This window comes from Entelurus aequoreus, linkage group LG20, assembly GCF_033978785.1.
Source record: "Entelurus aequoreus isolate RoL-2023_Sb linkage group LG20, RoL_Eaeq_v1.1, whole genome shotgun sequence".
Classification (NCBI taxonomy): Eukaryota; Metazoa; Chordata; class Actinopteri; order Syngnathiformes; family Syngnathidae; genus Entelurus; species Entelurus aequoreus.
The window spans coordinates 22,788,486-22,805,487 of record NC_084750.1 but is presented as its reverse complement, the minus strand read 5'-3'; the positions used below and the strand labels follow the sequence as shown (position 1 = coordinate 22,805,487).

Genomic DNA, 17,002 nt, shown 5'->3' with positions numbered 1-17,002 from the left:
GCCGTGTCAGCAATCGGAGTGTTGCTGGTTACTGGGATTCAATCCCCACCTTCAACCATCCTAGTCACGTCCGTTGTGTCCTTGGGCAAGACACTTCACCCTTGCTCCTGATGGCTGCTGGTTAGCGCCTTGCATGGCAGCTCCCGCCATCAGTGTGTGAATGGGTGAATGTGGAAATACTGTCAAAGCGCTTTGAGTACCTTGAAGGTAGAAAAGCGCTATACAAGTATAACCCATTTATCATTTATTTATCATTTACGGGTAAAAATACTGGAATGTCCGGCAAAAAACCCCAAAAGAAAGCAGACTGACCCCTAGTAGCCTGGTCCTTGTAAGTTGTAGCCTTATGAAGGCGCAGTACAGCAGGCGAATAATGTACAAAATATATGTCTTTGTATTGAAAAGTCTTGCAGACAGCATTTTGCGACTGTCTTGAAAAGTTGATTAAATGGCAACATGAAAATTATAGGGTTTATTGGTTTTTAAAAACCCAACTGTTGAGTGCAAATTTAAACGAAACCGGTTTTCGAAAATAGCTAGCTAGGCTATAGACTATATAGTATATACCGCATGTTATTTTTGTACAACAACTTCAGCTGTCGAACGTTATAAGGTACAAATTCAACAAGTACAACGTTAGCACGGACGGTATAGCCAAGTTGTGGTTAAGAAGGTGGATTTTTGTTCCTTATATTTACCAGAAACTAAGTGATCCGAACACACGACCCGGGACTTTGGTGGACTCCAGTGAGAACCGTCCTCGTTTTCCCGGTGTAAAGCTGCGAGCCATTTGTCTCGTCTCCGTGGGCTTTTATCACGCTTTGGCAGAACAAAATACAACCTTTGTTTTCCCTGTTTCCGGTTGTGGTTAGCACAACCAAAAACAACACAGTTTTTCGGCATTTTGGAGGCAGAATGACGGGTTTAACCAGCGTAGGTCGACAGGTTAAAGAGTAATGGCAACGGTTTGTTTTCAACGCCAGTCTGGTTGCTATGGCTCGAAGAACCCGTATGTAGCTCAGTTGCCCGGATGTCGGCCCTCACCTATATTGCCAAATACTTTTGGCAATATAGTGTATGTGTTTGAGAAGTCAAGTCATCCACGTAGATTTAATGGCTGCAACTCTGAAACATCTTCAACAAACAGGAAGAGTTTGTTGAATATTAGAAAAATTATTTCACACAAATAAATTGTGTGTGAAATAACACTGCAAGGTGTCTCTTATTATTTAATCAGGGAGTTGGCAACCTTAGCTATAGCGCTGAATTTTGAACTCTTCTAAGCTCACCGTGTGTCGAAACCTCGTTGAGAGTCTGTGAAAAGCCATCATCTGAAATATAACAAGAACGTCAAAATGTGGCAAAACAAACAAAAAAACAACATTTTAACAGCATCGTCCTGTAACCTTACGTCAACATTAGCAGCTAGCAAGCGCGTTAGCAACAGCAGGCTAGTAATGCACGGACAACGGCGCTGTCAAACTAAATAAACAGACAAGACATTTGTTTACCTGCTCGTCCGGTTTTCAGTCGTTGTTTGTTTTTTTCTACAGTAACACCCTCTAATTAACACAAACGGGAAGGAGAAACAAGCAGAGCTCCGATAGAAGTCAACGCGCCGGAGATGTCAGGGGCGCCGCCATCACGCAGTCTGCCTGACAGGACATGACGTCACACGCATGCGCAAAAACAGCAGGCATCAATGACAACAAAACAATTGAGTTCAGTCAACAGAGTTTACAGTTATTTACTTCATTATTCAACTTAACATCTGAGAAAGATGTTAATACGAAAAGTGAATATTCACGATCGACCAAAGTGTAGGCTTATCATATTCTGAAATGCCAAAAAGAGGACACAATTAGGGCTGTGAATCTTTGGGTGTCCCACGATTCGATTTAATATCGATTCTTGGGGTCACGATTCGATTCAAAATCGATTTTTTTTTCCAATTCAACGCGATTCTCGATTCAAAAACGATTTTTTTTCCCGGTTCAAAACGATTCTCTATTCATTCAATACCAGTGTTGGGTTAGTTACTGAAAACCAGTAACTAGTTACAGTTACTAGTTACTTTATTTCAAAAGTAACTCAGTTACTAACTCAGTTACTTACACCAAAAAGTAATGCGTTACTGTGAAAAGTAACTATTTAGTTACTTCTTTTTTTAAAGCTCCCATTGATGCCCTTTTAGCCTTCATTTCAGTACTGTTATTGCACTGGAGAATAATACAATGTGTTGATCAACTTGACATGCATTTGCATCACTGAACTCTGCTAAGCAATGTGCTCTACATACCAGTGGTGTGCGGTGAGGTTAATGTCTGGTGAGGCACGACTGCATCATCACAGTCAGATTTACAAACATATGAACCTGCAGTGCAGGTGTACCTAATGTTGTGTCCCTGCAGTCGTTCGCGGCTCCTGCAGCGCGAGCATTGTTGTTTTTGCACTTTTTGGCTTCTTGTTAAGTTACTTTTTTTGGGTGGATTCGGTCTTGCACGTGGAGGGTTTGGGTGTGGGCTTTGGTTGGTGTGGCGCTCCCGTCGGGGGTGCATTCTGCGGCGGAGGTGCTTGGCACCAGGAGGCGGGGTTATGAGACGAGCCTCCAGTTTTATGATCGCTCAGCACAAGAAATACGTCACACACATACAGTTGTTGACAAAATACACTGTACATTATATACCTCAGCTAACTAAACTATGGAAATGTATAATATAATTCATATAGCAATACGGTCTCACTGCACAGCAGGCCAGCAGTTAGCCGAGTCATTGCGCACAATCCATGTTGAGGCGCAAATCAGTGACGTGCCTCAACTGGCTGCTGATCACCGCACCGTCTCTTCTTAGTTTCTGAACGGCTAATGTGAAAATAAAAATAAAAATAATCTAAAACTGGTGAAGTTAAATGGAAAATAACTTTAGTATAATCACTGGATACATATAACAATTTAATTATTATTTTTTTCTTTTTACTTTTTTTTTTCTTTCCATGATGGCAGGTGAGGCCGTGCCTCCCCTGCCTCTAGTGACGGCACGCCACTGCTACATACAACACACAAAGACAAAGATATGTTTCAAAGGGCCAATTTATTTCAGGCCAGAACAAATTGACAAAACTATTTTAAATAGCTGCAACATAACATACATAAGTAACAAACAGCATAATAACAACATAGCTGTAAACCAAATACGTACTTTAACTTTATTTTTACATACCAAAGCCTAACCAGGCGTTTTTTCTCTCAAGGAATTCTGAAATAAAATCATGTCTGAAGCCCAGAACACTCTACACATTTCCCCAGTTTTAGTTTAGAGATAAGGAAATATTGGCCTGGCCCACTAGGATCCCTCTTTATGTTTGTGAACTTTATTTTTTATACATTTAGAGTGATGTGATAATCAAACACTCTAGAAGTCTAGAAATAAAGAGTATATAAGAGAATTGACAGAGTGTGTGTACTATAATTCATAATAACATTGATTTTGATTCAATATTATGTTTTGAGCAATGACAGTTTGAAAGAAAAAAAACAGCTTTGTTTTATTAGTCAACATTGTAACGTTTTCTAAATTACATTTCACCTTTAAGCTTTTTTATTTCACTTTTGTTATGTTTTTGTTTATTTTAATAGTATTTTTAGAAAGTGCTGTGGGCCTTTAAAACATTAGCTGTGGGCTGCAAATGGCCTCCGGGGCACACTTTTGACACCCCTGCTATAGATAATAAAAAATTAAATCTGATAAATCTATCGATAAAAAGCTGAGCCTGGCGACGCATGCGTGTTAACAACTCTCTCGCTCGCTCTGTCTCCGCCCCTCCCTCACGAATGCTGCTGCACGCACCCCTCCCCTCCCTCCTTCCCACACTCAGACACACACCCAGCGCGGCTCCTCCGTGTGACACAAGACATTCAGAAGAACGACACCGTAGCGCTGCCACAAAACACACTCAGATTTTCTGTTTCAAGCCAATACTACATAAAAAGTAACGTAAAATAACGCAGTAACGCATCATGTAGTAACGGTAACTGAGTTACTGAATATAAAAAATAACGCGTTAGATTACTAGTTACCGCCGAAATTAACGGCGTTACAGTAACGCGTTACAAAGTAACGCGTTAGTCCCAACACTGTTCAATACATAGGATTTCAGCAGGATCTACCCCAGTCTGCTGACATGCAAGCAGAGTAGTAGATTTTTGTAAAAAGCTTTTATAATTGTAAAGGACAATGTTTTATCAACTGATTGCAATAATGTAAATTTGTTTTAACAAAAACAAATGAACCAAAAATATGACTTATTTCATCTTTGTGAAAATATTGGACACAGTGTGTTGTCAAGCTTATGAGATGCGATGCAAGTGTAAGCCACTCTGACACTATGGTTCTTCTTTTTATTTATTTATACATGTCTAATGATAATTTCAATGAGGGATTTTTAATCACTGCTATGTTGAAATTGTAACTAATATTGATACTGTTGTTGATAATATTCATTTTTGTTTCACTACTTTTGGTTTGTTCTGTTTCGTGTTTGTGTCTCCTCTCAATCGCTCTGTTTATTGCAGTTCTGAGTGTTGCTGGGTCGGGTTTGGTTTTGGAATTGGATTGCATTGTTATGGTATTGCTGTGTATTGTTTTGTTGGATTGGTTAATTTAAAAAAAAAAAAATTAAAAAATGTTTTCTTTTTTAAAAATAAATAAAATAAAAAATAATTTAAAAAAAAAAGAGAATGGATTCTGAATCGCACAACGTGAGAATCGTGATTCAAATTCGAATCGGATGGAGCTAGACTGTGTAGTATTTTTTACGTAAGTAATAAAACCTTAAAGTCACATTGTCACTTTAGTGACATCAGCTGTAAGTTATTCTTTTTAATATTTGCTTCAAACAGTGGATGTTCCTGCAATATTCTTTGCACTGCAAACATCACCTGTGTAGTAATAAATATGATAAGAATATTTTACAACACTAAATGGTCCCTAGTGTGTGAATGTGAGTGTGAATGTTGTCTATCTGTGTTGGCCCTGTGATGAGGTGGAGACTTTGTCCAGGGTGTACACCGCCTTCCGCCCGAGTGCAGCTGGGATAGGCTTCAGCACCCCCCGCGACCCCGAAAGGGACAAGTGGTAGGAAATGGATGGATGGATGTTTTCAATTACAGTAAGTGTGTTCATCTTAAACATTCCTCTCTTCCATGTCTCAGCAATGACAGATAGTCCACCATCATAATTTCTTTTTATTCCTTTCATGAAAATGCATATATACAAGTAGAGATGTCCGATACTATCGGACCACCGATATTATCGGCCGATAAATGCTTTAAAATGTAATATCGGAAATTATCTGTATCGGTTTTAAAAAGTAAAATGTATGACTTTTTAAAACGCCGCTGTGTACACGGACGTAGGGAGAAGTACAGAGCGTCAATAAACCTTAAAGGCACTGCCTTTGCGTGCCGGCCCAGTCACATAATATCTACGTCTTTTCACACACACAAGTGGATGCAAGGCATACTTGGTCAACAGCCATACAGGTCACACTAAAGGTTGCCGTATAAACAACTTTAACACTGTTACAAATATGCACCACAATGTGAACCCACACCAAACAAGAATGACAAACACATTTCGGGAGAACATCTGCACTGTAACACAACATAAACACAACAGAACAAATACCCAGAGCCCCTTGCAGCACTAACTCTTCCGGGACGTTACAATATACACCCCCTGCTACCCCCTCACCTCAACCAAAGTCATACATGTGATTCTCATCTTCAGACGTGAACACGAATAACTTTTGTAAGTCCTTCGGAATAACTTTATTTTTAGCTTTGAACATCACTAATAGAGTATGCAATTCTACAATGTCTTTTAGTTTGAATAATCCTGGCCTAATGAAGAGTGGATTTGTGTGGTCTCTGTATCCTACTTTAAAAATAATACAAATTGCTTTTTTCTGTAAAAGAAATAAAGGCATTATGTTGCTGGGATATGTATTTCCCCATATTTCTGCACAATAATTGAAATAAGGTAGAAAAATTGAGCAATATAACATTCTCATTGTATTATACGGGAAACTGTATTTAACCTTGTTCAAAATAAATACGTTTTTAGATACCTTATTTTTCACATGCAATATATGAGCTTCCCATGTCAACTTTTCATCTAGGATGACCCCTAGAAATCTGATTTCCTCAATTTTCACATTGTTTATGGATGAACTAACTTCTACCTTTCTTTTATTACTAAATACCATAAATAGTTAGTAAATAGTTTGTTCACTTCCTAATCCTATTCATTAGTTTTTTTAAATTAACAAATACATTTTCGTCAAAATCCAAACTGTAGTCATATCCCCGGGTTTTGACTTGGTCCTCTCACCCTCCATCCATCCATCCAATTTTCTACCGCTTGTCCCTTTTGGGATCGCGGGGGGTGCTGGAGCCTATCTCAGCTGCATTCGCCCTAACAAGAAGAAATCATTTTGTGCCCTCACCCCGCCACGACTAATATAATTTGTCTATAAATTTGGTATAAGTACACCTCTGCATAACATTGTATCCTTATTAACATTAAAGATAACAAAAAAGAAAGAAATATAGATCAACTTGCAACAAATAACTTTACCATTGCTTTAGTCTGTAACAGAAAATACTTAAAGTGCATCAATTTGCCTGAAATAAAAATATGTAATCCTTATTTAAACTATAAATGTTTTTTACTCGCCAGGGGCGTCCGACCCAATATTTGAGAAGAACTGACTTAGTGTCAACACACTATAAACCAGTGGTGTCAAACGTAAAGCCAGAGGGCCTGATCAGGCCCCAAACAGGTTTTATCCGGCCCGCGGGACGAGTTTGCTAAGTATAAAAATGTACCTGAAATTTTTGAATGAAAGAAACTGCTGTTCTAAATGTGTCCACTGGATGTCACCATAGCAATCCTTTGTATTTTGTAGATGATGCTACATATGTACAAAATAAACCACATGATGTTAGTGCACCAGTCGAGGAAAATGATCAAACTACATAAATAACATCCTGTAATTACATTTTAATATCATTTTTTTTATCTTGATGGATTGAAAATTAACCGCGACCCCGAAAGGGACAAGCGGTTAAAAAACTATGGACTGGACTCTCACTATTATGTTAGATCCATTATGGACTGGACTTTCACAATATTATGCTAGACCCACTCGAAATCCATTGCATCCGGTCTCCCCTAGAGGGGTGGGGGTGGGGGGCACATCTGCGGTCCTCTCCAAGGTTTCTCATTGTCATTCTATTGACATCCCACTGGGTTGTGAGTTTTTCCTTGCCTTTATGTGGGATCTGAACCGAGGATGTCGTTGTGGCTTGTGCAGCCCTTTGAGACACTTGTGATTTAGGGCTTTATAAATAAACATTGATTGATTGATTGAAGCGGTAGAAATTGGATTGATGGATGGATGGAGTTGACTGATGAACATTATCACATAATTTATTCAGAAAATATAAATAACGACAAATATAGATAGAATACTATTAACCGCAATATTTAAGTGTAAAAAAAACCCAACAACATTATGATTTGTACAATTTCCGAAGTTAAAGTTCCAATGATAGTCACACACACTAGCTGCGGTGAAATTATCCTCTGCATTTGACCCATCCCCATGTTCACCCCCTGGGAGGTGAGGGGAGCAGTGAGCGGCAGCGGTGGCTGCGCCCGGGAATCATTTTGGTGATTTAACCCCCAATTCCAACCCTTGATGCCGAGTGTCAAGCAGGGAAGTAACGGGTCCCATTTTTTATAGTCTTTGGTATGACTCGGCCAGGGTTTGAACTCACGACCTACCGATCTCAGGGCGGACACTCTAACCACAAGGCCACTGAGCTGGTTGTGTGCGCGTTATATTTTTAAACAAAGAAAAAAATCTGAAGTTGTCTTTATTTTTAAGTTATCGTGCCGTGATTTTACCAGTCCGGCCCACTTGGGAGTAGATTTTCCTCCATGTGGCCCCCCATCTAAAATGAGTTTGACACCCCTGCTGTAAACGTAAAGGCCATGTGGCTATAATTGATGTAGCTGCTAATCATATGCTAAAACTCACGCCTGTTACTTTCAGTCCTGTTACTCCATGGGTATTATTAATTTAAAGTTGAAAAAAGATAAAATAGTGTAGTTTTTTGAGAGAGTTGCAACAAGTAAATTGCACTGTTTCAAGGAACTCCTCATATACTCTTGGCTTTCTTCCTAAATTATTCGGCTTTTACGAGTCTTCCTTTTTGTTTATAGCCTCCCCTTCCTCTTTAATTTTCCTTTTTGATGTTTCCTGCAGTAAAATATTGTCTACATATGCTCCTGTACCGTAATTGCTTCATCAAGGAAAAATGTTAGGAAGATTGTTTGCATCCTTCCTTTAATGATAATGTACTTCCATCTGCACAACATGTGCATTTTACGAGAGCCTTTGACCGCCCAGTGCATTAACTCAGTTGAATTAAGTGATACTCGGGTAATTTGTCTGCTCTGTGCCAGATATGCAAGCACGTGACGGAAAGAGTTAAGTAGCACAAAAGCTGGGATGCGATGGGTGAGGAAAGCGTAATAAAAATGTTGCTCGGGGGCTTCCTAAAGAGATAGTTAATCCTCCATGCGAGGCTCCATTACCAACTAGACAGGGGGGGATAACTGCCCTAGAAAACACAAACCCGGATCGGCGTCTTCTGCGCTCATTGCATGACTAAATATCCAAATCCAAATCATTTATACAGTATAGAACTATGAGATCCGCCCAGAGTTCCTTAAGGCTCTGGATGTTGTGGGGCTGTCTTGGTTGACAAGACTCTGCAACATTGCGTGGACATCGAGGGCGGTACCTCTGGATTGGCAGACCGGGGTGGTGTTTCCTCTCTTTAAGAAGGGGAACCGGAGGCTGTGTTCCAACTATTGTGGGATCACACTCCTCAGCCTTGCCGGTAAGGTCTATTCAGGTGTACTGGAGAGGAGGCTACGCCGGATAGTCAAACCTCGGATTCAGGAGGAGCAGTGTGGTTTTCGTTCTGGTCGTGGAACTGTTCTATACTCCTTGGGGGTGCATGGGAGTTTTCCCAACCAGTCTACATGTGCTTTGTGGACTTGGAGAAGGCATTCGACCGTGTCCCTCTGGAAGTCCTGTGGGGAGTGCTCAGAGAGTTTAGGGTATCAAACTGTCTGATTGTGGCGGTCCGCTCCCTGTATGATCAGCGTCAGAGCTTGGTCCGCATTGCCAGCAGTAAGTCAGACCCGTTTCCAGTGAGGGTTGGACTCTTTGTCACCAATTCTGTTCATAACGTTTATGGACAGAATTTCTAGGCGCAGTCAGGGCGCTGAGGGGATCCGGTTTGGTGGCTGCAGGATTAGGATCCAGAATCTTCAGCTCTCACTGGATCGGTTCACAGCAGAGTGTGAAGCGACTGGGATTAGAACCAGCACCTCCAAGTCCGAGTCCATGATTCTCGCTCGGAAAGGGGTGGAGTGCCATCTCTGGACTGGGGAAGAGATCTTGCCCCAAGTGGAGGAGTTCAAGTACATTCGGAGTCTTGTTCACGAGTGAGGGAAGAGTTGATAGTAAGATCGACAGGCGGATCGGTGCGGCGCCTTCAGTAATGCGGACGCTGTGTCGATCCGTTTTGGTGAATAAGGAGCTGAGCCGGAAGGCAAAGATCTCAATGTACTGGTCAATCTACGTTCCAATCCTCACCTATGGTCATGAGCTTTGGGTTATGACCGAAAGGACAAGATCACGGGTACAAGCAGCCAAAATGAGTTTCCTCCGCCGGGTGGCGGGGCTCTCCCTTAGAGATAGGGTGAGAAGGTCTGTCATCCGGGAGGAGCTCATAGTAAAGCCACTGCTCCTCCAGATGAGGTGGTTCGGGCATCTGGTCAGGATGCCACCCGAACGCCACCCTAGGGAGGTGTTTAGGGAACGTCCAACCGGTAGGAGGACACAGGGAAGACCCAGGACACGTTGGGAAGTCTATATTTCTCCCAGCTGGCCTGGGAATTACACCTCAGGATCCCCCGGGAGGAGCTGGACGAAGTGGCTGGGGAGAGGGAAGTCTGGGCTTCCCTGCTTAGGCTGCTGGCCCCGCAACCCCACCTTGGATAAGCGGAAGAAGATGGATGGATGGTGCTCCTGAGTCAAGGCTGCCGATCAATTTATTATTGCTTATTGAGTTTATCTCATTTTAATTTTTAAGTATCAAATGGTTCAAGTCGGTCAAACATTTTTTATAGTTTAAATAAGCATACCAAATCTGGGGGGGATTCCAGGCAAATTTATTGATGGACTATAAATCTTTTCTGTTACAAACTAGAAAACAATATTAATAAAGTTATTCTTTGTTGCAAGTTGATCTATATGGTTTTTTTTTTATTGTTAAGAAGCATACAGAAGTGAGGCAGAAGTGTACTTATACAATTTTTTCTGAAAAATGACACTGTTTAAAGTCATGGAGGAGAGTGGGGGGTAACAGAAAATATTTAAAAAGCACTGGATTAAGGTATTAAAGCATTTGTTGTTGTTTTAAAGCGGTCAGCATCTTTTTACACCCGAATCAAGTCCAAAAATTAGCGTGTGAGGTGCAGCTGTCATCACACCATTCTCACTCAAGTTAACACTTTTCACATACTAAAATACAATGTGATATTTTTTTAAAAATCCCATTGTCTGCACATTTAATAAAGGTTTTATTTGGGCGACAGTTTGACCCTGGAACAGATTATTCATCTAACACAGTGTTTCTCAGTTATTTTCTGTTACCTCTCCCCCCACAGGAAGATGAAAATGTTTTGACCCCGCCCACTCTCTGCTACAACTATATATAAAAGTACACCTCTGCAATAGATTGTATCCTTATTAACATAAAAAAAAAATAGAAATATAGATCAACTGACAACAAATAACTTTATTAACAATGTTTTTAAGTCTGCAACAGAAAATATTTAAAGTGCATCAATCTGCCTAAAATTCAAAAAAATGAAATCCTTATTTAAACAAGTGAAGAGAATTATATTTATATAGCGCTTTTTCTCTAGTGACGCTTTACATTGAGAAACCCATTATCTCCAAGCTACACTTACACTAGTGTGGGTGGAACTCACTGGGAGCGAAGTGGGTGAAGTGTCTTGCCAATGGGCACAACGGCAGCGGCAAGGATGCCGGAACCATTTCTTGAAACCATTTGATACTGCAAAATAAAATGGATTAAACTCAATAAATATTAAAACATTCAAATGCATCAGCAATATTAAATCAGGAGCACAACTTTGAACTGTTTTATATATTTATAAATTTTTTTACCAGTAAAGCATCTTTGAGTACACTGAAAGGTGCTATACCAAATAAAATGTATTATTATTATTATTATTATAATTATATAAAATACTTTAACCTACAAAACAAAGATGAATTTAAAAATGTGCACTGATTTTACTTTTTTTTTTTCAAAATATCAAAATCAGGATTAAAGGCTACAATGAGCAGGTTTTGTACTGCACAGCTTGTCGAAGTGAGTTTTGAAGCATGATACTGATAAAGCATGTTCCCCGAGGTCACATCGCCTCGCTGTTTGAGAACTGATCATTATTTATTATGGAAATAAATTACATGGTGTAATTATTATGTATTTCTGATGTAACTACTACAATTACAACTAGATGAGGCAATTCCTGAAGGAATTGCATGTGAATGCTCCAATGCTGAAGTTGAACTGAAATCCTGGAATTTTTTTTAGAATTGTTGAAGTAGATCACACAATTCCCAAACAGGCAGAATATTTTGAAGTTGGAACAGTTTGAATCAGATGAAAAATGTGGGAGTTGTGGAACTTTGAAGAATGTCCCATTGATTTCAATGGGAATTTCCCAAAAATGTGGGAATTTCGGGAAAAGTGGGAATTTTTTTGAAAATGGTAAAAAACAAAAACAAACTTGGGCTGAATTAGTTGAAATGGTTGGTGTTGGAATTTTTCAAATCGGCCGAGAAATGTTGAAGCAGTAACATGTTGAATTGAGAAATGGTATTACGGAATTTCTAGAATTTCGTGAAAACCGGGAATTTTTGCAGTTCAAAAAACATCTTTGTTTTTTTGTCCTGATTAAGAGGAATGTTTTGACGGTGTAACGGTTGAAATGTGTTGAAAAATGTGCAAGGAGTAGTCGCCAGAAAAAAGGGTGGGAATAGGGCTTTGGAAAACCAGGAATTCTGGAAAATCTTGGAATTTTTTTTTAACTTGAAAAAAAAATAATAGTTTGAATTTCCAGAATGGTGGAATGTGTTGAAGGTGGAATGGTATGAACCGGTGGAAAAATTTGGAAATTGTGGAAGTTTGAAAAATGTCCAATTCATTTTGAATGGGAAAAATGTCCTGGAAAACCTGGAATTCTGGGAAATCTGGGAATTTGTCTATAGGGAAAGCCTGCGATTCCAGAATAGGCTGAACAGTTTGAATCGGGTGAAAAATGTGGAAGGTAGAGCGCGCCGAAATCGGTAGAAGAAGAAGAAGAAGAAAAAAACATGTGTGAATGCTTTGGAGCATTCACACAATAATAAAGATTGTTGAGTAAATACATTCTAACTGTGCATTATTATCCTTGTATTAGTATTGCACTGTAAATTGTGCAAGTGTACCCCGTGTTTTGGGTGTTAGTGTATTACGCTGTTATAAAGTACAAAAACAAAAATGAAAAAAAAACCTTGGTCCAATAAATTATACCCTGAGTTTTAATGTCAACAAAATAAAATGTCCAAAATATATAAACCAGTGTTTTTCAACCACTGTGCCGCGGCACACTAGTGTGCCGTGAGATACAGTCTGGTGTGCCGTGGGAGATTATCTAATTTCACCCGTTTGGGTTAAAAATATTTTTTGCAAACCAGAAATTATAGTCTGCAAATAATGTGTTGTTGTTGAGTTGAGTGTCGGTGCTGTCTAGAGCTCAGTAGAGTAACTGTGTAATACTCTTCCATATCAGTAGGTGGCAGCAGCTAGCTAAATGCTTTGTAGATGATTGATTGATAGATGTCGGAAACAGCGGGAGGCAGAGTGCAGGTAAAAAGGTGTCAAATGCTTAAACCAAAAATAAACAAAAGGCGAGTGCCCCTAAAAAAAGGCATTGAAGTTTAGGGAAGGCTATGCAGAACGAAACTAAAACCGAACTGGCTACAAAGTGAACAAAAACAGAATGCTGGACGACAGCAAAGACTTACTGTGGAGCCAAGACGGGGTCCACAATGTACATCCGAACATGACATGACAATCAACAATGTCCCCAAAAAGAAGGATTAAAAACAACTGAAAAATTATTGATTGCTAAAACAAAGTAGATGTGGGTAATAGCGCTCAAAGGAAGACATGAAACTGCTACAGGAAAATACAAACAAAAGAGAAAAAGCCACCAAAATAGAAGCGCAAGAGAAGAACTACACTACACACAGGAAAACAGCAATACACTCAAAATAAGTCATGGTGTGATGTGACAGGTGGTGACAGTACACTTACTTTGAGACAAGAGCTATAGTCATGCATGCTTGGTTATGCTTTAAAGTCATATCCAACAATTGCGACAACGACTTTTTACTGTCAACTTGAGTTTCGTTTTTTAATGATTTCTGCTGGTGGTGTGCCTCAAAAAATGTGCCTTGGCTCAAAAAAGGTTGAAAAACACTGATATAAATAACAATGTAGCAATGAGAATAAAACAAAAAAAGGGAAACGGATATTTGTGAAACTCAAAAATATGATTTAAACACGCTAGTATCGGCCCGACACTGATACTACCCTTGGTATCGATACAACCGACACATGGATCGCTCCGCCTACCCCCACCTTGAAACAACTTTTTCCCCGCAGGACTTGAGCCAAAAACGTCGCCATTTTATTAATCCAGCGTCTCCTCTAAATCACGCCCCCCCCCCTCCCTCCCTCCTTAGAGTCTCTTGTGCTGTTGCGTTCACGGGTTAACTCCTCACACACCCGCCACATGAATGTATGCTGCTGAGGCGTTCACTGCGCCTCGGACAAGCCGCGAACGCGCGAGTCTCCTCGCTACTGGCGGGAAACGACGCAACTTTTCATGCCGGGAAGTGAGACGCGCGAAGGGGGGGGGGGAGCCAGCGGCGCCACCTAGCGGCGGACACGCAGCATCGCGCCGGAGCTGCCCCACTGTACGATTATGAAAACACCCGCGCCAATGTTGTTGCTCCTCGGACGGAGCTCGTAACCTTTAACTCGCCTTATCCGCGCCACGTCGTCGGTCGGCGCCGATGATCTTCGCGTGAGCGGACACCCGGGCGGCCGCGGAGCCGGTGGACGGAGGAGGAGAAGCGGGGGAAAAGATCGGGACAGCAACACCTTCGCCTCCAGCGTCTCCTCACGCAGTTTGCTCCCGGACTTGCTTTCTAAGGCGGTAAGTAGAGCTGCGTAGCTTTATTGCAGATTGTCACGGCGATGTGCGCATGGGTTAGTGCGCAGGCCTGTTAGCGCCACGCAGTATCGCGATCATGCACTTTGCGCTAATTTTATCCCTTGTTGCCGAGTGAGTCCTCCTCCACGCTGCTGTCTTTCCCGCCAGCAGCACGAGCCGAAGGAGGGGGAAAAAAACAACAAGGTGGCGCGCGCGCCAAGAGCTGTCTCTTCCGTGTGTGTGTGTGCGTGTGTGTGTCCGTGACACTACATCTGCACACGTGTGTTTGGTTGTGTGACGTGCGAGGGATTGTGATTTTTTTGCCAGGTGCGCAAAGTCGTCATGCGTGTGCGTGTGTGTGCGTGTGTGTGTGTGTGTGTGTGTGTGTGTGAGTGCGGCAACACCCCCGCTGCCCTCACCGTAAGTACCTCCAGTGGAAATATCAGTAAGCCTACGCAGCTGCCATCTGGGTACACAATGTCCGCCCTACACACTTTACAAGGGGCTCGACGAGTGTGTGTGCGTGTGTGTGCGTGTGCGTGTGTGTGTGTGTGTGTGTGTGTGTGTGTGTGTGTGTGTGTGTGTGTGTGTGTGTGTGTGTGTGTGTGAGAGAGAGTTCAAAAGTACACAGTAGCTGATCATGTTTACCTTACCTTAAAAACAGGGGTGTCAAACTCCTTGTCAGATATGAAAATGTATGCTTAATTAATTTTATGTGGCCTGCCACCTCATTTTATGTGGCCAGCGACATCAATAAAGTGACCCGCCGCATCATTTTATGTGGTCCACCATATTACTTAACGTGGCCCCCCCCCACATTTAGAAAGTTTTGGGTGGCCTGCAACGTCATTTATGTGGCCTGCAACGTCATTTTATGTGTGTGGCACACCACATTATTTTATGTGGCCACCAACATCAATAGAGTGTGGCCCGCCACGTCATTTTATGTGGTCCCCCATGTCATTTTATGTGGTCCACCATAATATTTAACGTGGGCCCCCCACATTTTGAAAGTGGTCCACCACATCATTTAAAGTGACCCACCACTTCATTTTGACTGGCCTGCAACGTCATTTTATGTTGCCCACCATATTATTTAATGTGGTCCACCATTTTATTTAAAGTGGCCCTCCCACATTTTGAAAGTGGTCCACCACATCATTTAAAGTGGCCCGGCACATTATTTTATGTGGCCCACCACATCATTTTATTTGGTCCACCATATTATTTAAAGTGGACCCCCACATTTTGAAATTGGTCCGCCACATCATTTAAAGTGGCACATTATTTAATGTGGCCTGCCACATCATTTAAAGTGGCACATTAGTTAATGTAACCCACCACATAATTTTGTGTGGCCTGCAACGTCATTTTATGTGGTCTACCACAATATTTTAAGTGGCCAGCGACATCAATAAATCAGCCCGCCACATCATTTTATGTGGTCCACCATATTATTTAATGTGGGCCCCACACATTTTGAAAGTGGTCCGCCACATAATTTATTTGGCCCGGCACATTAATTTATGTGGCCCACCACATAATTTTGTGTGGCCTGCAACATCATTTTGTGTGGCCCACGATATTATTTAATGTGGCCCTCCCACATTTTGAAAGTGGTCCACCACGTCATATAAAGTGAAGCGGCACATTATTTTATGTGGCCTGCAACGTCATTTTATGTGGTCCACCACAAAATTTATGTGGCCAGCGACATCAATAAAGTGGCCCGCCACATCATTTTATGTGGTCCACAATATTATTTAATGTGGGCCCCCTCACATTTTGAAATTGGTCCGCCACATCATTTAAGGTGGCCCGGCACATTATTTTATTTGGCCCACCACATCATTTTGTGTGGCTTGCAACATCATTTATGTGGCCTGCAACGTCATTTTATGTGGCCCACCATATTATTTAACGTGGCCCCCCACATTTTGAAAGTGGTCCACCACATCATTTAAAGTGAACCGGCACATTATTTTATGTGGCCCACCACATAATTTTGTGTGGCCTGCGACGTCATTTATGTAGCCTGCAACGTCATTTTATGTGGTCCACCACAATATTTTATGTGGCCAGCGACATCAATAAAGTGGCCCGGCACATTATTTTATGTGGCCCGCCACATCATTTTATTTGGTCCACCATTTTATTTAACATGGTCCACCATATTATTTAAAGTGGCCCCCCACATTTTGAAATTGGTCCGCCACGTCATTTAAAGTGGCACATTATTTAACGTGGCCCACCACATAATTTTGTGTGGCCTGCCACGTTATTTAAAGTGGCACATTAATTAATGCGGCCCACCACATCATTTTGTGTGTCCAGCAAGGTCATTTATGTGGCCTGCAACGTCATTTTATGTGGTCCACCACAATATTTTAAATGGCCAGCGACATCAATAAATTAGCCTGCCACATCATTTTATGTGGTCCACCATATTATTTAATGTGGCCCTCCCACATTTTGAAAGTGGTCCACCACGTCATTTAAAGTGAATCGGCACATTATTTTATGTGGCCTGCGACGTCATTTATGTAGCCTGCAACGTC

General features: G+C 41.3%; 2 protein-coding genes across 5 annotated transcripts in view; one reads left to right on the top strand and one right to left on the bottom strand.

Annotated features, from left to right (window-relative positions):
• Positions 1–17,002, bottom strand: part of dap3 (death associated protein 3) — a 38,990-nt gene that overhangs the window by 15,073 nt on the left and 6,915 nt on the right. Inside the window, exons 2-3 of one of the 3 annotated variants that reach the window (XM_062029647.1) lie at positions 11,121–11,227; positions 1,290–1,331 (exon numbers count right to left, since the gene is read on the bottom strand). In XM_062029647.1, coding sequence (XP_061885631.1) covers positions 1,290–1,331; positions 11,121–11,227 — 149 coding nt within the window. Of the gene's footprint in view, positions 1–1,289; positions 1,332–1,511; positions 1,710–11,120; positions 11,228–14,273; positions 14,440–17,002 lie in introns of those variants that run through there. The other 2 variants (XM_062029649.1, XM_062029648.1) reach the window with 2 other exon arrangements.
• LOC133636042 (histone-lysine N-methyltransferase ASH1L-like) overlaps positions 14,182–17,002 on the top strand; it is an 83,517-nt gene continuing 80,696 nt past the window's right edge. For both annotated transcript variants that reach the window (XR_009822167.1, XM_062029645.1), the window contains exon 1: positions 14,182–14,447. The gene's annotated coding sequence lies outside the window, so the exon portion shown is untranslated. The remainder of the gene's footprint in view (positions 14,448–17,002) is intronic.